Raw genomic sequence first — 19,518 nt, 5'->3', positions numbered from 1 at the left:
GGTGAAAAGCAAGGTACAGTCTGGGCTTTAGGAAATGCGGACACAGATTGAGCAACGTGTAGCACAGCATGGGCTTGGGGAGGCGATGACGAAAACTAGGCAATGCACGTACGAATTAGTGATTAGTACCCTATCGGTCAGAACAGGGTGCCGGGCGTAAAAAATTGTATTGTATTGTATTGTTGGCTGCGAACTGGGAAAAGTAATATGGGCCATAAGAGGCTAGTTCTGTGCCACGGGAAGAAGATGAGGACGACAGGGTCCTTGCGGTTGGAGCGTTGTCGCCGCGAGCCGAAGACGGAGGCTGAGTTAGACATTACGTGTACTCGGTTCATTGATGTGAATTGGTGTATTGATCTTGTGTTCTGTCAAAAATCTGCCCCTTGAAGGGTTCGCCATTTTGGCGCGTAATCTTAAGCATCCCTGCTTGCACGTGATACTCCAGCACTTGCTCAACAGGCTGCCGCAACCAGCACAGTGCGCCCATCATCCATGAAGTGGGTGGCTCCGGTTGCCAGGGATTGAAATGGGCTTGGTTGTATCCTGTATCGCCTAGGCGGTATTTTTACTGGGAAGCTGTTCCTTTTGAAGTTTTGACTCACTATTCGGCATCTTCTTTTAGGTTGATGGTTGTTTTACATTAACTCGGCTTTTCGACATCGTCCATCAAGGCGGAGCGATGACTCTTCTCGTAGATTACTACGAAAAGGTAGACCTCAATTCCCGATCGTTATCAGCGTAGCAATAAAATGTAGTTAATGGGTTACCATGGCGTGATGTAAAGTTCCGCGGCGTTGAGCCACGGTTACAACACTGGGCTGTTGGCGCTTTTAGCACTGAGACATGAACTGATGAGACCACTCTGACATAGAAGGCTCAGAACCGTGTATTGATCACATGTTACCGCGGTTGTTGTACCTGAAAGGGCCTGCAGAAAGTTTTCCAGGTGATGTTCAGGCCGAAAGAGAGCTACTAGTATCTCTATCCGGTCAAAAAAGAATATACGCGTAATCCTATTAACAGGTATTAATTAATTGAATGTAGCAGACGTTTAAGAGAAAATCGGAGCATATTAAGGGAAATTCATAAACTTACCTGTGGCTAACGTGATCAAGGATAACGCGATCCTGAAGTGGCTGATGTGATGGTTGTGTTTCCCAAGGGATAAACCTGTCCGTACTAGGCTTATGTTGGTCGGATTGCAGGGAGCGCTTTTGAGCATAGCGAAGAATTGTCAAGTCTCTTGATAGACAAGTAATACGGTAAGGCTTATTGTCGTAAAGAAGATGTATTGATAGCTGGTGAGCTAGAATCCAAGAAAGTGCTAATGAATGTGGTTTGTGTACTTGAACTGGCTCACGGCGTGAGTCGCGGGTTTCGTGGTGAAGTCCCGAGTGCGGCTCACAGTTGTGCAGGTGAGTCGGGTGACTGGAGGGAACTTGTGGTGTACATGTGACGTAGTCGCCGGGGGTCGTAACATGATCTCTCCCTTCTGTTGGGTTGACCTCAAGACCTCTTATCGCGACCGTGTTGGTTCGTCACCTGGTAAGTCCCAACTTGGACTTGTGAGAATCCTTGTCGCAAGATGCTGACACGATGTCGGGCCGTGTAATGAAACAGAAACTGAAAAAGTCTTCAGATCCACCAAACACATCCGACGAGGGTGAATCGCTTCTTCATTTTGCAGTGCTAAATCACTGTTCTGTTGACATGCCTTGCACGAATTGTTTTAAGAACAAGATTAATTGTCAATTTGACAACGCGGGACGTTTTATACGCTGCGAAGAATGTATTCGTCGTGATCGTTCTTGCGATAGCGTCCGCGTGGCTTCTTCTCGTAGGCGATTTTCTCTCTTGACATTGGATCGCTCTTGCTGACTGGCAAATAGTCAATAGGTTGATTGAACAGCAAGAAAAATTGGAGGCCGAGGAAGAGGAGGCGGGTGAGAAGGTTTTGGTTCTTCATAACCAGCTTGCGGAGCTTCAGTCTTCGTTGGCTGAAGCTGTGAGTCGTCTTCAACGAATTCGGAAGATAAAGAAAAAGGTGAAAGAGCGTGGTGCCAATTTGTTCGAAAGAGGGATCCAGGAGTTAGACAAGGAGAGCAATATTCTTCCTGCCTTGCAGTCTCATGAAGAGTGGGTGGTCAAAGATTTGCAGTCTCTGGGTGTCCCAAATGATGTAGAGTGGTCTTCCTTGGGGCTGGGGAACGATTTCAACGACGTTGGCTCCTTGTCAGATTCTGATGTTGATGAAACTTCTTCAGGAGTCGCTGGGCATTGACGAGGTGTTTTGGTGGTCCCTGCGTGTTTTCGTTTTCTGGGTAGTTTTTCCATTTGACCAGATATTCGGTTTTCCCCTTATATCTTCGCATATCCTTAATTTCTTCTGCTTCATAAGCTTCAGGTCCCGCGATTTCTGTTGGTTTGTTGCTGATTTTGAATTGTATCGTGTCGGCTGCTGAGTCGAGTAAGGAGATGTGAAAGATTGGATGGAGCTTAACCTTTTGGTGGTAAGTCCAGTTTGTAGTTGTTTCCTGAGACCTTTTACAGTCGTAAAGAGGATTTATTGATAGCTAGTGGGCTAGAGTCTATGAAAGTGCTAATAAGTGTGATTTATATACCTGGGTCCCTTCTCATAGGATCTGTGAGGTTATCGTGGGATCAGTGCTGATGCTATGGTCTTGGCACTAATGGTGATCTGTTCAAATCATGATTGCTGGAAAATTGTGGGATACACGTGACGTAACCGCGAGGGTCACAACATTACAAGACTTAATATTATTCCGAGATTATATTGGTCTAAGGACAATGATCCTCTTATTATTAGAGTGGCCTGTAACTACTAAGGATAATAATTATTTTTATTAGCACATGCTTACACACTAGCTTCCTAGTTATACAGATCGCTTTTTATATACTAAAAAGCCTTGCCTTGCATAACATAACAATTAAGAGATATAACATCCTCGCTATACTCAGATAATATACGCTATAAACCTACTAATATGAATCTAGTATGTACTTACCTATTTCTTTAACGATATACCGATTATAGGTTAGGGCACAGATATAAGGCTCACCAAAAGTATAAGCCCGGTTTGTGTTTAACACTATGCTCATATTTTCTAATCAAACTAGGTACAGAATTGTCACTAATAGACCATTCATCCCCCTCATTAGACGTTGCTTCTAAGTAAGAGCCCACCTATAGTCCTGAAACGAGTAATAATTAGCAGAACCAAATCACTCTACCATCCGCTCTTGGTACTCTTGCTCTGCACCGCATTGACGACAGAACCTATCCTCGGCTTGGCAAGCGAAGCCGCACTGGATACAATATTGAGATTCGGACCTCGACACTGGCCCTAAGGAATCAATGTCTTGAGCACACTGAAGCCTCCCCTCTTGGGTTTGAGACTCTAGCGGGTATGCCGGCACTGGCTGAATGCTGGATGTAGTGTTTTTATTGTCTGTGCAGAACCCCATATCCTGTGTTTGAACTGGGATAGATGGATATGTATTATAACACTGCATCTGGGGCGGTGAGCAGGCTACAAGAGTGCTCTGTTGAGAAGCTTGGGTTTCTAGAGCAGGCCTTTTCGTGGCTTCGTCAATAGGTTGCTGCGTTCGTACTTTCTGTTCTTCTTCTCCACGCCTCTGTGGCTCCACTCCCCCCCGTATCTCGTCCTTTTGCTGATCCCCCACCAGTTGTTGCTCCTGCACCTTATGCCTAGCGGCTGCCGTTGATGTGCTGATATCGACCGCGTCGCCGCGAATGGGTCTCTGTCGACACCCAGACATTGTAGTAAGTGCAGTCCGCAAAGTATAATGTGTACTCGGAATAAAAAGAAAACTAGCTCAGATGCTTGTGGCATTAAGGGAACTTGACCACTAATTGTGTACCTACAAGCTTTCTAATAAGAAAATTGGAATGGAGACAGCCCCTCAGGGTCCTCAGTCTGGCACATTTCCATTTATTAGGGTTCAAGCCGCCGAATCCTCTATACATCTGTCATGTATTTCACTCAGTAGGCGAGGTAGTTAACAAGGCTATGGCCCTCTAATCGTATTTCTACACCATGCGTCACGGACTTCGTCGTTTGTTATACAAAAGTTGGGACGTTTATCGAAAAGCTTACGTGAAGACGTATCTTCTCTTGAGTCCTCAGTAAAGTGTAACTAAGCAAAGACTCTCCTGCCTGTTAATATCGGAAACGCTACGCAACCATATGATGCAGGGATTCTTCTTGCAGTGCACTCTGCTAATAGATGCATTTAAGTGAGACCGCGATGATAAGGTGGCTTTTAGAGTCTCGGTTACTACGCGTATCACACAACTAGTCTAATTTTAGGAGGTCTCTATTCAAGTAAGAATAGGCCCTTGTAATACGATCTTACCGGATTTTATTAGAGCCTCGCTATGAGCAAATGAAAAATCTGGACCTCGGTCGATGAGTGAGTGAGTCGCATTTTCTTTATCCCCTAAACTCTCTATAGACGACGGCAGAAGCCGAGAGCGCTCGCGAAACTTTCCTACACATATCATGCCATATGTGCCATCAGACCACAAAATCTGGTCTCAAAACACCATGCACGTCACTTTGACGTATTTCGAGTCATGCATGCTTAACTGTTCGTTGAATCGTTGCCGCTGGTGCTGGGATGCTGTGTATATACCATGGCGCTACCGTCTAGGTTCTTATGGAAATTTTGCGAGCACGGACCAGCTACAGTTGATGCAGTGCGTTCACGCCTTGTCGAGGCTGCGATGATTTACTCCACGTCCTCGTCATGACTACTGTTGTCGCTTACTGTCACAAAAAAGTAAAAATAAGAGAGAGACCCCTTGTCGCACTGAGCGTGCTTAAAGGGTTAGAGTGAATATGATGAGCAGCAGCAAATGGGTTGATTGATGTCTTAAGTTGTCTCTTGTGCGGGGAATTTCATCCCGCAGAGTTACTTAAAGCATATAGCTAGATTACTAATGCCTACCCTGCGACACACCCCCCCAGATTTCACTCTGTATCAGATGAGATCTGTATATCATCTTGATCAATATCCTCTCCTGAAACGTATTCTGGATCAATCCGCGATGAGATATCAACCAGACCTAATTGTTTCACGAAGTGAGAATGCTTTTCTGCTGAAAGGGGTTTTGTGAAGCCATCTGCAGGCATGTCTGTTGTTGGAACCCATTGAACTGTAATTTTGCCGTCTTTATGGGTCTGTCTTAGCCAAAAGTTGTGGATATTGATATGTTTTAACTTTGATGTTAGTTGTGGTCGCTCTTTCTGGACCAGTCCCACTGTTTGTTGATTGTCACAGAGGATGCGTGGTTGGTGTTGTGGATCGAACTGTATCTGTTCGAACAGTCGGTATAGAGCTATAGTCTCTCTCGCTGTGTGAGACAGCGATAACAGTTCCGCTTCAGTTGTTGACGTGGTTACAGTCTTCTGCTTCGAAGACTGCCACATGATCGCCCCGCTAAACAGCTTCATGAGATAGCCCTGGGTGGATTTTCGAGTCTCTGGATCATCCGCGAACGATGCGTCGCTTGACTGCTGTAGTACTTCATCATCGCCTGGCTCTACCTCTGTAGCATTATCTACAGAGCCTGAGAACTCGATGGCATAGTACTGTGTGGTCTGGAGATATGAGAGAACTCGGTTTGCATACCGCAGGTGTTCAGGTGAAGGGTTCATTGCGTGCTGGCTTAACTGGCTAGCTGCATAAGAGATATCTGGTCTTGATACCACTGCTGCGTACAGAATCGATCCTACCTTTTCTTGCATCTCTGTGATCTGTTGTATAGTGGCTTGTCCTTCGAAAGATTGGGGACGATAGGATGAAGTGAGAGGCGTTGCCGTTCTCATTGACTGATCAATCCCGAACTTGACACCAAGTTTGTTGATATAGCCATCTTGGCAGATCCAAAGCTTCTTGGCATTGACGTCTCGAAGGATTCTGATGTTGAGGAAGGAGATTGCTTCGCCCAAATCCTTGATCTCGTATTTGCTGTGTACTGTTGCTTTGAATTTGTTGACTTGTTGAAGATATTCAGGTTGCGCGATGATGAGAAGATCATCTACGTATAGAAAGAGAATGAGTTGAGTCTCATTATTAATGAGGATACAGGGTTCATCTGGACAATGTTGAAATCCCAGATCTTTAAGAAACGATGCAAGCTCATTGAACCAGAGCTTTGGTGACTTACGCAGACCATAGAGCGCTTTGAGCAGTCTCCAGACCTTTCCTGATTGACCATATCCCGGTGGGCATGTGGTGTAGACCTCCTCGTCCATTTCAGCGTTGACGAAGGCGTTCTTGAAGTCAACTTGGTGACATATCAGCCCAAACGCACAGACGAGAGCCATCAGAATCCGGAAGCTTCGATAAGCACCAGTTGCTGCGTAGATGTCTTCACCAGAGTGGTGTTGGAGATCACCTCTGACACAGATGCGAGCTTTGTGACAAATGAGGTAACCTGCATCGTCCAGTTTGTAGGTAAAGACCCATTTGAGTGGTAGAACTTGTTTGCCTTCAGGGTAATCGACTAACTCGAATGTCCCTTTCTCCTTGAGTGACTTGATCTCGGCGTCTGAGGCTCGTTTGAAGCCTTGTCTCTCAGGATGCCATTTCAATTGATGCCAAAAGTCAGGAGGTGGAGGCAAGTCCTTTCGTTGAGTTCGTATTGAACGTGCTGATGCGAAAGCGTGGGCGAGTTGCTGTCCCAGCTTAGCGCGTTCCAATCGTAGAGCATGAGCGTGTCTTCGCGCTTGCTTATGGATTTGGTGCCGAGTAAGGCGTGGTTTGAATGTTTCGATTGCATCTTGGCCTTTCTGTGACAATTTGATACTCCTTCCAGAAGTTGTTCTGAGATTCTGGAGCACTGAAGCGTCCGTTATCTTTTTCTTTCTGGGTGATCCTAGTTGTATTGTTGTCTGAGGACGCGGTGATCCTTGATGGAGAATTACTGGACTCGTGGGCCGCGGCAATGGTGGCGGTTCATCTACGGGTGGTGCAACCTGTATCTCTCCTGCTATTGATCGTTTAGGTGAGATTTGTGGTGTAAGAAGCAATCCTGGTCGGGATAGTTCTGCTTCCGGTTGTATCGAAACAGGAACCGAAGTTGCTGTATTCTCCATGATTGACAATGGCTCGATATTCTCCTCATCGAGATCAGCTTCATTGATCGTGATCGCGAGAGTCTGTCCCGATTCGGGAAGAGTTGTGGCAAGCTGTGGATTGTACATGACTTTCTCATCAACTTGAACATCTCGAGATACAATTATACGTTCAAGATGTGGAACCCAAACTTTGTAGATATTAGTTGCGTCTAATCCGACAAGCCATCCCATGAGTGCATTTTCTTGTAACTTCGCCTTGGCTGGACGGGCCTTCTTGTTCTTGATCAAGACGTAGGCAAGAGAACCAATGATTTTGAGATTAGAGAGGTTGGGCTTTCGGCCATGAACCATTTCAAATGGAGTTTGCCATTGTTTTCGTTGAACTGGGATGCGATTGAGGAGGCGAGTAGCATGAGCAACGATGTAGGACCAGAGTTTCTGAGGTAGATTTCCCTGTATTCGAAGCTTGCGAGCGATAGCTATGATCACCCCCCCAGAACGTTCGGCAAGACCGTTCTGATCTGGCGTATCTGGTGGAGATGAGTTGAATGTAATTCCCTTCATTGCAATGAAATACTTCCATCTCTTTCCCAGACCCTTTTCGCCATCCGATTGGATGTATCGCGTAGTGAAACCCCAGTTGTCATTTGTAATGGCTAGAAACTCCTGTGTTATAGAAAGAAGTTCATCTTGATTCTTGTTTGGGAGGTTAAAGGTGATATGGTAAGCTGAGTAGTCGCAATAGAAATGAGCGACCCAGGAGTCAGCGTTGAATGCTTCCTCCATGTCGATAAGATCAAGGTGTATCTTCTCGAAGGGGTAAGTCCCTCTCCACGGTGTTATGCGGGAGATTTGTTGATACGCTTGTCCGAGTTGACATTCAGGACAGAGTTCTGACTTTCGTTCGAAGTTGCGAGTCCCGAGTGCGACTCCCTCGACTGCTTGAGGCATGTGTTCAAGAGCCTCCTTTCGAATATGGCCTAGCCTTGCATGCCAGGTATCCATAGAAGCTGTCGCAACTTGAGGCGTTCTCGATTTAGTAGCCATTGCAAAGGATTGCGCTGCCTCTTTATGAGATTGAGCCCTGAATATAATGTCCTTGATGTGGGATTCGGCGACTCGAAAAGCACCATGTTTAGTTACTTTAAAGGCATTTGATCCATCTGAATATTCCATCCAACAAGTCCTCGTATTGAAATAAAGTCCTTGTTGTTCGAGAGAGTGCGTATTGATGAGGTTCCAATGGAATCCAGGGACATAAGCAACGTTCTCGAGTTGAATTAGACCTGCGCCTGTTGGAGTGTCGACATGGACCGTGACATTTCCTATGCCTGTGAGGTGCGTGCCTGAGTTGCCAAACTCTATGGTTTCATCATCGAGTGGTGTGTAATTAGTGAAGCGAGACAGGTCATTGCAGACATGTGTATCCGCACAATTGTCAAGTCGGAAACAATCACCGTACTCGTCTTTTGCGGTTGTGCCAAACGCAAACCTTGACGTAACAAATGCGGCTCTTGATTTGGATAGAAATTTATCTGTGCTTGAAGTCTCGTCCTCTGCTAGATGCTTGGGTTGATTCTTTGTAATATCTGACGGCCAGAACTTAGGCAAGTCAATATTGCTTCTCTTGAGGTTCCTTTCGATGTTTTCTTTAAGGCGTTTGCTTCCCTTGACTGTAGTGATGATTTTCGACTGTATTTGAACGATTGGTGTCCATCCCTCTGGCGCACCCGAAGGATTAAGATAATAACACTCAGTGTACTTGTGGGACATGCCGCAGACGCAATTTCGGAAACCCATGTTCGAGGATGGATGCCCCGTCCGCTGTCTTTTCTGTTGCGGCTGATCCTCTTCGTTCTGCGAATCTGAATCATTGCTATGCTTTCTTCCTTGAAGAGTGGCGTGGGCTGCTCGTCCTCTAATAGCTTTTTCCTTTGGTGGTGCCATTGTCCTGAACTGCTTAATACAGAATCCGATAGTAATCTTCTTCTCGGAGAGGGTTGGACTGAGTTTGCGGAAGGTCTTGAGTGCTCTATTTACTGTATTCTGAGCTTTCTGAACAATGGTGACATCGTCATCTTCACCGTTTTCTTCCTCTTCAGAATCAGTCAAACTTGCGACAGTGGCGGAACCGCTACTGGCATGGTCGGGATTAATCTCGTTGAGCGCAGTGAGAAACGCATTTGAGATCTTCTCCATGGTTTTTGCAGCCTCCTTGACGAGGTTTTTCTCGCTTTCAACCTGAGCTTCCTTGGACTTCATGTAGTTGTAGAACGGTGGGTTTACTTCGCGAGATGATTCAATGAATGCATCACAGATCTGCGACTCGCTGAGGTTCTCTATCTTGTAACGTTTAGCGTTGTTAACGAGAGCAGGCCAGCGGCTGAGCCATTTATCGAGACTGGTGTTGCTAAGGCCCTTCTTAAGCTTTTCAAACTCAGTCCTAACATTCTGCTTCTGGTCTTTCGCAGTGGGTTGGATGCTATCAGCCAGCGCAATAAGTTTGCCGCGGACATCATGGATTCCGAGGTAGTGCTGCTTGAACTCCTGACACACTGTGAGGTCAATGCGATCAGAGACCTTGTCGTATTTCTTCCTTTCGCTATCATAGATAGCCTGGAGGCTGTGATATTTTTGGATCGTGTCCTTGCTTGCTGAGTCCGATGGTTTGGTCGCAGTGAAGACCAAGTTTTCAATCCCTTCTGGATCACAGTAGCTCCAGACATCGTTGCGCACGGCAAGGTCCTCAATAGAGTTAATCCAGTTGGTCCAGTCCTCACGGGAGTTGAGCAAGGTGAGATTGTGATCTTTGATCGACATTTTGTGACATTTAGTCAAGAAAAGGATAGCGTCTTTTTTGAATTGACTTCTGATTAATGTGTTAGCTTCTTGCTGATTAAAGAGATCATGATTGTTAGATTTTAGGAGTCTTCTCTGTTAAAATCTTTTGCGGGCTTCAAGTTGCTGTTTCATATCGCTCCATCTGATACATCCGACTATGAACCAGAAACCAGCATTGCGTCAGTCGGCTCAACTTCGTGCCGATTCCCCTGAGGAGATTTTCAATTTGAGAGAAAGCTCTCATTACGACGAAGTTGATAGCAGAAGATGCTGGTGGTGATGGACTTGGCTTGCGGCAGAGAAGATGCTGATCATGATGGAGAGAGGCAATGAAAGAGTCTCCGGGCTCATAACTGTCGCACTGAGCGTGCTTAAAGGGTTAGAGTGAATATGATGAGCAGCAGCAAATGGGTTGATTGATGTCTTAAGTTGTCTCTTGTGCGGGGAATTTCATCCCGCAGAGTTACTTAAAGCATATAGCTAGATTACTAATGCCTACCCTGCGACACCCCTTATAGCCACGGTTACATAATGCTCACGGGTACCTGTGGGCCTATTCGGCCCCCTCTGAGCTCAGACCATGTACTTGCGAGGGCCCCGGGACGGACACGTTCCATTACGATTTTGTCAGTCAATAATGAGTAAAAAATGGATTTTGTAGTATTCGCTGATTCATTCAACTTTTCTTCATATTTTCTTGTGTGTAGTAATGTGTGCATTGCCGTGGTCGAATTTTAATGGAATTGGATATGTCTAACCCAGGTTTGGTCTTGTACGTGATTTCATAGATTTAGATCGATGCCTTACCCCAGATTTAATTTGTCAGCTACTCCGCTGCTTTGCTAGCGCCCGGTCATTTCAAACGACGTTTTACATGCTTGAGTAAGTAGTAGTAGTAGGGGAACTTTGAGTACCCCTCTTGTACTCTCGTCATCGCAGGGGTTATGTGGGGCTTGCGGCTTGGTGGAGGTTTGAGCAGCCGAAGAGATACGGTGGTTATGCCAAATTTTGGCACTTGGTCACGGGCTCACAGACTTCGGGAAAACCGCTTCAATTGTTTGATCTTGATGGATATATTACGTATGGATGTGCGGGGCACGTATGTATTGTTGGGTGTTTCTCCATAAAGCTTTCGCCGTTCATACTAACTAATGTGCCTGTACCGACCATCGACATTTTCCTGCATTCCACCTGTCTATCTACCTGACCATTTGGCCTCGGGTTAGCCAACGGTGAATATCTTCACCCTCGATCCTCGGAGCTCAAAGTCTCCCTGGCAGTAGTCCTGTTTCCCCGCCACCCCCAGTGAAGGGCATGGGGTTCCACCGAGGGAAAGGCCCGGTCGGACCAAGACACGCGGATAGGCGGACCGGCCAGCCAGGCCCAAGGTTCAACTACGAGCTTATCCCCAGGCTGTGCTGCAGAAGCTCGGCGAAAACGGTATCCGCAAGCCGTATAAAAAGACTCCTATCACTTACTACGACACTAACCCCCCATCCTATTCCTGGGGCGGGCTCATGTTCCGCAAAAAAACCAGACGCGGCGATGAGCTCTCAGCGGTAAAGGTTCATTTCGACCCGAAAACGTCTGATGCCCCGCAGGGGTTCTTTCGCGACACAGAGGCTCCAGTGGTTGAGGCACCTTTCAATAGAGCAGCATGGGAAACACAGGAGAGATACCTTTGTGTCTGGGATAGGTACGGCAATAATACGTCCTTTACCTGTCAGATACAGTCACTCCTAGCGGGAAGAAAGGAGCTCTGGGCTGACGAGCAGATTCGGTTCGCTGAACGTTGCCAAAGTGTCATTTGGGAGGATCTTCTCGGTTTTGGGCCCAACCCAAATCCTAAGTGGCGTCTAGACGTCGCCGGCTACAGGGCGGTGTTTGACGACGTACAGGCGGGGCCCTTCCACCTGATGGAGCTTGAAGTAAAGGTTCACAAGGATAAGGGCGACAAGGTTTACGAAACTATCAGCCGATACTTGAGCGAGTGCGGCATTTTGTTATGTCATAAGCAGGAGCCAAGAACCTTAAGATTGTTTCAAGCTATAGGTTATGATGGGAGTTATCACAATTTAGTGAAACAGTCTGGATAGTATACCAGCGCGAAGAGGACTGGTCGTATTGGAGGCAGTCAAAGTCTTATCTTCCGTCGTCATCGTCATCGCTTTCTCTGATGAGCTAGTTGGAGATGGCGATGCAAGTAGTGACTCCTAACGCGTAACACGCCTCCAATACTCCTGCGCCCCAAGACCGTCCAGCCATCGTCGCCACCGACACGATAGCAAGCGCAGCATAAAGCCTGTACCAGCCGCTATGCCAACCCTTAATTTCATCAATAGTATAACGACCGGTGATACTGCTATACGACTGTTGGTGGTCATGGTGGTTTGGATGGCCGTTTAATCCGGGACGGAAGGCGGCGGGACGTCTCGGGTTTGCTCTTTGTTCTCTGGAAGTACTCAAGGTGACTGCTCAAGCTCATTCCAGGTGAATTTAGAATCTGGTCAAAGGGATGGACGACAATAGGTATACCTTTGTTTGCAACAGCGTCTGGCGATTCGCTTAGCGAGGGTGCTACGGGAGAAAACGGTTCGTCAAAATATCCACAGGACCCTACTATGGCGGTACTCAATGAGAATAAGAGTCATGCCAACCCAGGATCCTCCATCATTGATCAAACCGTGAATATGCTATCATCCCACACGATAGAAACGAGATTGGATGCTTATTTATTTCATCGGCGTTGCCAAAAACACTCATCTCCAACGCCTGCAAAGACGACCCTAACAATAAATGCAGGCCAAGCATCTCTCCCCTTCCAGAAAATATGTTGTAGCCCGTACAATGCGCTGCCTGTTATCGAGCTTTACTCACGCCCACACCAAGCTCACGACTCTTTACACGGCACCTGCACGGTGGTGTGCGTCCAAGCCCCCTCGACCGCCTGGATGATAAAGCCTGACAGGGCACCGCCTTTGACGCACCCGGAGTCGAGGCCAAAGGTGTATAGATCTTCCTGATAGCCGCGCTGAGAATCGTGGCCGTAGATTACGGTGCGGCGATAGGACTTGGCAACTCGCTTCTGCTCGCGGTTCCAGAAGTCGGCCCACTTGTCGCCGTCGTGGTTGTCGATAGGGATCCAGGCCTCGTGGTTGGGCATGATCTTCTCGATGACGATGTTTTCGGTGGCGGCGTCAGGCTCGGCCACATCACGACGGGAGTTTTTATTCTTTTTTTCCTCTTCTTGCTTTTTTCGCTCCCCTTCCTTCTTCTTTTTCTGCCCCTTTTTCTCCTGCTTCTCTTCTTCCTTCCTGCGGAAATTGTCGGTAGGGTGGGTAAGCGTTCGCATATTCATTACGGCCCAAGGGTCTTGCTGCTCAAGCTCAATACCAGGGACAAGTCCTGCGTGGACAATATACAGGTTGAGCGGGTCAACGGTGAGGATAACCGGCAAGCTCTTCAGCCAGTCCAGCTGCTCTGGCGAAAGGGTCCGTGCTGTCTTCAGATCGCCGGACTCGCCTGGAGGCGCCTCCGCGTCGTTCACGGCCAAGTCAGTCGCGACACCTTCCATAGTATTATAAGCTACCCACGCCAATAACACGCGATCTTCGTGGTTCCCACGGACGGCGCTGGCGTTAAGATCCATGAGGCGTTTGACAACGCCGGCAGAATCGGGACCCTTGTTGACCATGTCGCCTACAGACACGATGTGGTCTCTTGTGCTGTCGAACCCGGTCTCTTCGAGGAGGGTATTGAGCGGGTCGATCATGCCGTGGAGGTCTCCGATCACGATTATCCTTCTCTTATTATCGGTGGTCGGGACGTACTCGTCAGGAAGCGCAGCCACGATGGTGATACCCTCGGATGATGGCCGGTTGTAGGAGATGGTAGATGCGGGGAGATCGGCCTTAGAGAGGTCCACTTCGACGTCCTCGTAACTTGAGGATACGGACGCGCGGTTGAAATCCATGGCGAATAGTCCTATGGTGCAGAGATAGACGCTCGCGACAAAGAAGGCAGCGAAAGCGATGAGAACCAAGCGTCGTTGCGACTGGAAGATGGACATGGTCGTCATGGCATCGACAGAAGGTGCGCTGCCCTCTCGGGAAAACAGGACTCAGGTCGGAGGGAAGCTATAGCGACGACGTCGGTGTACGAAGCTGCATCAACATGTGGAATTCAAGCGAGATAGAACCATCACCGAGGAGGAGTGCTGTCGCAGGGTAGGCATTGGTAATCTAGCTATGCTTTGAGTAACTGTGCGGGATGGAATACCCCGCACAAGAGATAACTTAAGACAATCAATCAACCCATTTGCTGCTGCTCATCATATTCACTCTAACCCTTTAAGCACGCTCAGTGCGACATATTGCTTTACACCAGTCAAAGGGTAATGGATCCCCGCTCGTACTGCCGTAATAGGGATAGGGTGGGACGGAGTATCTCTTTGACTGCGCGAAGGCTCCCACACGGTACCAGTCTCCACTACTAGGTCACTATCTAAGTCGGTCGCTAGCTTGGTGGTAATGTGTTAGTCCTGTATCTTGATTTGGGTGAGGGTAGAGAGATACTGATCGTAATTGGCTAAGATCCCTGTAAGATACCCAATGGGAGCCTTCGCGCAGTCAAAGAGATAGGTTGTGGCCTCATGAGTTCTTCGGAGATTGTGAGTCAGAATACTCTCGAGTAACACCACTATTAACAAAACCCAATAACTATTACGTCATTATTACGAAATGACTCACTATACTTTACCAATTTAGGTTCGAAGGTTATTAACCCAGCCAGGTAAAGCTGCAAATTTTCAATCATTAGCAATAATACTTGTATTTCTTGCTTCCAAGTTCATGTAACAAGTATAGGTAAAGAGGCAGAATCAAGCTTAATTATGGCGGAATCCCGTACCTCGATCCTAGTATCATGCCAACAGACTAGGTTTCACATTGGGAGTCCGAATTATCGAGAAGTAAGGAAGTTAGTCCTTTAAATCCATGTGTTTATCTGACACAGACAGCTTAATATCGAGGGTCTCGGTATCACAGTAACCTCACAAAATAGCAACAAAGGGACAGCCAGGCCCAAGCACAAAGCCAAACTATCCGAAAGCACCGAGATCCTCAGCGGCGCCAACTTGCGGCTTAAAGCCAGTAGTCGCTATGCTCTAATCGGGCGGAATGGTTCTGGGAAATCGAGTACGGGAACTCCCTAATACTTACATCTCATGCTAATAGATTTAGCTCTACTCCGAGCCATCGCTGAGAAGCTCATACCTGGTATCCCGGAAAAGACCAGAGTATCGATTTTACAGCAGACCAATGCTGACGACGTCGAAGCGAACGATTTACGGCCTCGCACTACCGCAACTGGGGAAAGCCAGACAGTTCTAGAGGATGTTATTGAAAAAGCCACGGCGAGAAGCGAGCTTGAGCGTGAGATTAATAGTCAGTACCGTCATGCTTTATGGCGTTTACATGCTGATTGAGCTAGCACTTTCGGACGGTGTCAATAGCTCATACTCGTATGGAGTACTCCGGGCCCTGAGACAAGTTCGTTATGAGCGAATGCAGAAACACCTATTCGTCCTTGATAAAGACGCGAGATTGCGCAGTGATGCAAGGGGTTTGCAAGCTCGTAAGGCCTTGTCTGAATATGAGAGGGCGGTGGCTGAGTACGGCAACCTGTAGGACACCCATAACACTCAAGTGGGGTTTGGCATGGCTGACCTTCTGTAGAAAGGAGCAACAGGACACCGAGATATCTTTGGAGGCCCTCGAAGCCGAAACACAAGAAGCAGTAGATCTGCTTGCTGAATTACAGATCCAAGTTGAACCCACACGTCTTGCCGATATTGAATCTCGCGCTAAGAAAATTCTCATCGGTCTTGGATTCACTGACGACTACATGACTCACCCAGCATCTTCCCTATCCGGAGGCTGGCTTATGCGCAGCGCACTCGCTGTCGCCCTTCTTCAAGTCACAGATATCCTGATCCTCGACGAACCAACCAATTTCCTCGACCTCTTCGGTATTATCTGGTTGCAACGCTACCTTGAAACTCTCTTCTCCAGACCCTCTTTAGACAACCCTGCCCCAACACTCGTTCTCGTTTCCCACGACCGCGATTTTATCAGCCTATGCACTGACCTTATCATTATTAAGGACAAGTCTTTAATGTATTTCCATGGCGGTCTTCCGACCTATGAGGCCTCGGAGTCCGAAAAGCGGCTCTACCTCATCAAGATGAAGGAAGCCCAGGATAAACAGCGCGTCCATATGCAGGAGACAATCCGCCATAATATAGTTGAGGGCCGGAAAGCCGATGACCAGAACAAGATATGTCAGGCAAAGAGCCGTCAAAAACGTCTCGATGATCGTATGGGCATGAACGTTTCTGCAAAAGGCACCTGTTTTAAGCTTAACCGCGACCGAATCGGCAAATATCTCACCGCGCGGGAGGAAATAGTCATCCCCAACGAAGACCGTGGCGTCACCATGTCCCTCCCAGAGCCCTCAGAACTCCCCTTCCCGGGGCCATTAATAAGCCTTGAAGAAGTAACCTTCCAATACCCTGTACCTAAAGGGACAAAAGCTATGCCCCAGCCATCCCTCCAGGATGTCACTCTATCAGTGAACATGGGCGACCATGTGGGTATACTCGGTCTCAATGGCGCGGGTAAATCAACTTTGATTCGCTTGTTGGTTGAGGAGATTAAACCGACCACTGGCATCTTAAGCAAACACCCTCGTCTAAAGCTAGGGTACTACTCGCAGCATGCCGTCCAAGAATTGAAGTTCTTAGTGAAAACGGAACCGGAGATCACAGCCTTGGCTTTGCTATCGCGGGAGGTAGGTGATAAGCTAGACGAGGGTGAGATACGAGGCTTATTGGGATCGCTGGGACTACCGGGACGGCTTGCATCCGACGTGCCGGTACTGAAGCTTTCAGGCGGTCAGCTCGTGCGTCTCGAACTGGCAAGGATCCTCTGGAAAAGGCCGCATTGTCTAGTGCTAGATGAAGTTACGACGCATCTGGACTACAGTACTATCACAGCTTTACGTGATGCACTAAGAAATTGGAAAGGAGCGGTGATATTGATCTCACACGACCGATGGTTTATAAAAGGTTCAATCGAAGGCATTAGAGATGAGAATGAAAGCTCGGAAGTCGATGGTATTGAGGATGAGGCAGGGTGGGAGGAGAGACGGGCTGTGTACAGATTGAGACAGGGTAAATTAACGATGCTGGAAGGAGGAGTCCAAGAATTCGAGAACATCATGGAAGAGCAGATTAAGGACTTACTGCATAGTTAGCATACCAAAGTAAACGGGAAAATCAGGCTCTAGCTAATATGTTTAGGAAAAGAATAACCTCAGAAATGCTACCTCTTTCAAGACCATATATCGTGCTTTGAAAAGTACTTTTTTGATAATGTTTTACATCAATATAGATGTTTAAAATCGTGGACTAATTGCTCTCAAGATCATCTGATGGCCCTGAATAAAAATGACTCTCATCTCAAATCATATGATTACAATGACAAGGTTTTCATGCTGTTCCCTTACTGTAAATCCCTCTCCTTGTATGCGACATGATACATAGTATCCATCTCTTCTCTATTCAGTATAGACTCAATCTTTCCTTCTAACTCGTGGATGCGATTCCTTGCCATATCCAATACTTGCCCTCTGCTGCGAATCTGGCCAAGATAGGCCGTTGTATCCCTGTGAGCAAGGCTACGCGCCTGTGCCGCTAGCAGAACTGCGAGAAGCCATTCAAATTGCATCTTGAGTCGGGAACGGTAGAGTTTCTCGGCAAAGTTATGACTTTCTCGGGCGTGTGCTTGATTGCTGGGAACTGCGCTACGACGCTTGCGGTTCTTTGATTTGCGCGATGCTGATCGAAGTTGAAGTTGAAGTTGAACGTTGGGACGAGGAAGTGAAATATTCTTGCTGAGGGGTTGTTGATTCGATGGGTTGCTCGCCTCTTCAGGACGAGCCAAGGGCCCGCTCGGCTCTCTCAGCGGTTCTGTGTTAGCCTCGTGGCAGATATAGTCAAGGTTCATCTCAAGACTTGGTTGGCAGACCATGGAGCAATGGGCTTACAATAAATCAGAAACTCCAGATGATCCGAATGTGTTGGTAAAATGATAAGAAGCCACATACTCATGGACACAAGCCAAATATACAAAATGCCGTAATCTATAAATAAAGTGGTATCAACTTGAGCGTATTGTCAGATGACAACAATCAACGAAACAAATTGGCCAACAGAACACGTGCGAGATCCATGTGGCGTTATCCCGGGCGAGTCGCAAGGGTGGTGCCTGATAAAACTGAGCGGAAGAAGGTCCGATAGCTAATCAGTCTTGACAAAGCACGTCATGATCACGACGAACACCCCAGCCTCCTTGGACTTTGCGCTCGAAAGAGGGTACTGTGTGGTGAAGAGAGAGGTTAAGGAAGGGTCTGTAAAATGTGTTGAACTCTTACTCTCCCACTCGCAAAGGCGTCTTGTAGACAGACTAGAGATACTGCTCCTGGTCCACTCCTGATGATGGGTAACTTCACAAGTTGAAAAGAAGCGTCACGCAAAGGGGATGAACAAGAGACTGACCTACAAATTAGCATATCTTGATCCCCTTGGAACCGCCCGCAGACAATGTTTACGATAGTAGTCGACCTGTCTCTTGTGCCTCATTATACCCAGGTAACATGACCTGATCATCTTCAGCAGAGCCTAAGTCCAAGCGAAAGAGTGTTTTGTGTTTTTGCTTTATTGACCGTTAGTATTGCTTAATGTCTCCCGCGTCGTCGAGTGTGAGTCATCTTTGCTTGTGATCGTGATGGCCACCACTGATACATCTTGCGAACGGAAACGCCCAACCTGCAGTCGAGGAACTGGTTGCAAGTTCTCGATACTTGCTGAACAATGCCTGGATGGATCTTAAGCTTCTGAGCAGGCCGGGTGTACGCTCGACATAATCACCCGCCATGTGGACACCCATCCCCTACACAACTCTCAAAGACTGTAAGGAATGCAGCTATAGTGCGATTCTTGACGCATACGCATAAAAACGCCGAGGAAGGAAGAGCGATCGCACAGGGAAGGAGGAAAAAACTGACCACATAGAAACACAGCAGGAACACGTACAGAGGCATCTGTCGGTTGCGTGATGTTACGCGTAGCTTTACGTGCCACACCAACTAAGGTTCTCTGCACCAGAATAGGAATAGTCAAACAACCCTAGATTACAGCTGTTAGCAGTTAGTGACTCAACATCATGCCACAGGCGCTTTGAAACTTTAGTTAAAGAATGGTCGAGACCCGTTATCAGAACATGCTGACTTCTTTCCTAAATCTCAATTTCACTCCTCTTGCTAATTTATCAAGTGCAATTCTATAGCGATTGTTGCCGTCTGCCACATAATATGACAACTCATACAACATATAGACTGGGACACAATGAAACTACTGATTAATACACTGTTGCGTAGTGATGATATCAGATGCCGAAATTGACCAGTCGCCTCAAAAGCATATATACCA

General features: G+C 47.3%; 5 protein-coding genes across 6 annotated transcripts; 2 read left to right on the top strand and 3 right to left on the bottom strand.

The window, feature by feature from the left end:
* Window positions 1-1,499: 1,499 nt before the first annotated feature.
* FOXG_07002 (uncharacterized protein) lies at window positions 1,500-2,475 on the top strand. 2 transcript variants are annotated; one of them, XM_018385639.1, is made up of 3 exons: window positions 1,500-1,545; window positions 1,621-1,837; window positions 1,890-2,475. In XM_018385639.1, exons 2-3 carry the CDS (start codon window positions 1,711-1,713, stop codon window positions 2,279-2,281), a joined length of 519 nt encoding a protein of 172 aa, XP_018244269.1. In that variant the 5' UTR covers window positions 1,500-1,545; window positions 1,621-1,710; the 3' UTR covers window positions 2,282-2,475. The 2 variants fall into 2 exon arrangements, with proteins under 2 accessions (XP_018244269.1, XP_018244268.1); XM_018385638.1 differs by lacking the exon at window positions 1,500-1,545 and having other exon boundaries at window positions 1,552-1,837.
* A 616-nt stretch (window positions 2,476-3,091) lies between these two features.
* On the bottom strand, window positions 3,092-3,873 carry FOXG_19605 (uncharacterized protein). Its single transcript, XM_018399866.1, has one exon. It carries the CDS (start codon window positions 3,799-3,801, stop codon window positions 3,244-3,246), a length of 558 nt encoding a protein of 185 aa, XP_018244267.1. The 5' UTR covers window positions 3,802-3,873; the 3' UTR covers window positions 3,092-3,243.
* Window positions 3,874-12,394: 8,521 nt separating this feature from the next.
* FOXG_07001 (uncharacterized protein) lies at window positions 12,395-14,289 on the bottom strand. Its single transcript, XM_018385637.1, has one exon. The coding sequence runs from the start codon at window positions 14,044-14,046 to the stop codon at window positions 12,859-12,861; it is 1,188 nt and encodes a 395-aa protein (XP_018244266.1). The 5' UTR covers window positions 14,047-14,289; the 3' UTR covers window positions 12,395-12,858.
* A 484-nt stretch (window positions 14,290-14,773) lies between these two features.
* FOXG_07000 (uncharacterized protein) lies at window positions 14,774-17,434 on the top strand. Its single transcript, XM_018385636.1, has 5 exons — window positions 14,774-14,937; window positions 14,986-15,163; window positions 15,209-15,412; window positions 15,459-15,651; window positions 15,704-17,434. The coding sequence occupies exons 1-5, from the start codon at window positions 14,860-14,862 to the stop codon at window positions 17,280-17,282; spliced, it is 2,232 nt and encodes a 743-aa protein (XP_018244265.1). The 5' UTR covers window positions 14,774-14,859; the 3' UTR covers window positions 17,283-17,434.
* On the bottom strand, window positions 17,308-19,048 carry FOXG_19604 (uncharacterized protein). The gene has a single exon (XM_018399865.1). The coding sequence runs from the start codon at window positions 18,056-18,058 to the stop codon at window positions 17,531-17,533; it is 528 nt and encodes a 175-aa protein (XP_018244264.1). The 5' UTR covers window positions 18,059-19,048; the 3' UTR covers window positions 17,308-17,530.
* Between the last annotated feature and the right edge of the window lie 470 nt (window positions 19,049-19,518).

The sequence above is a fragment of the Fusarium oxysporum genome, chromosome 6, assembly GCF_000149955.1.
Source record: "Fusarium oxysporum f. sp. lycopersici 4287 chromosome 6, whole genome shotgun sequence".
Classification (NCBI taxonomy): Eukaryota; Fungi; Ascomycota; class Sordariomycetes; order Hypocreales; family Nectriaceae; genus Fusarium; species Fusarium oxysporum.
The sequence above is the reverse complement of the archived record's forward strand: the minus strand, read 5'-3'. Positions and strand labels throughout refer to the sequence as shown.

What these genes read in the sequence shown, in the direction of transcription:
- FOXG_19604 (XM_018399865.1), bottom strand. Translation starts at nt 18,058, where the DNA reads ATGGTCTGCCAACCAAGTCTTGAGATGAACCTTGACTATATCTGCCAC.
- FOXG_19605 (XM_018399866.1), bottom strand. Translation starts at nt 3,801, where the DNA reads ATGTCTGGGTGTCGACAGAGACCCATTCGCGGCGACGCGGTCGATATC.
- FOXG_07002 (XM_018385638.1), top strand. Translation starts at nt 1,597, where the DNA reads ATGTCGGGCCGTGTAATGAAACAGAAACTGAAAAAGTCTTCAGATCCA. An exon ending in CGTCCGCGTGGCTTCTTCTC is followed by an intron (nt 1,838 to 1,889) that starts GTAGGCGATTTT and finishes ACTGGCAAATAG; the next exon opens with TCAATAGGTTGATTGAACAG.
- FOXG_07001 (XM_018385637.1), bottom strand. Translation starts at nt 14,046, where the DNA reads ATGACGACCATGTCCATCTTCCAGTCGCAACGACGCTTGGTTCTCATC.
- FOXG_07000 (XM_018385636.1), top strand. Translation starts at nt 14,860, where the DNA reads ATGGCGGAATCCCGTACCTCGATCCTAGTATCATGCCAACAGACTAGG. An exon ending in GGAGTCCGAATTATCGAGAA is followed by an intron (nt 14,938 to 14,985) that starts GTAAGGAAGTTA and finishes TGACACAGACAG; the next exon opens with CTTAATATCGAGGGTCTCGG. An exon ending in GAATGGTTCTGGGAAATCGA is followed by an intron (nt 15,164 to 15,208) that starts GTACGGGAACTC and finishes TAATAGATTTAG; the next exon opens with CTCTACTCCGAGCCATCGCT.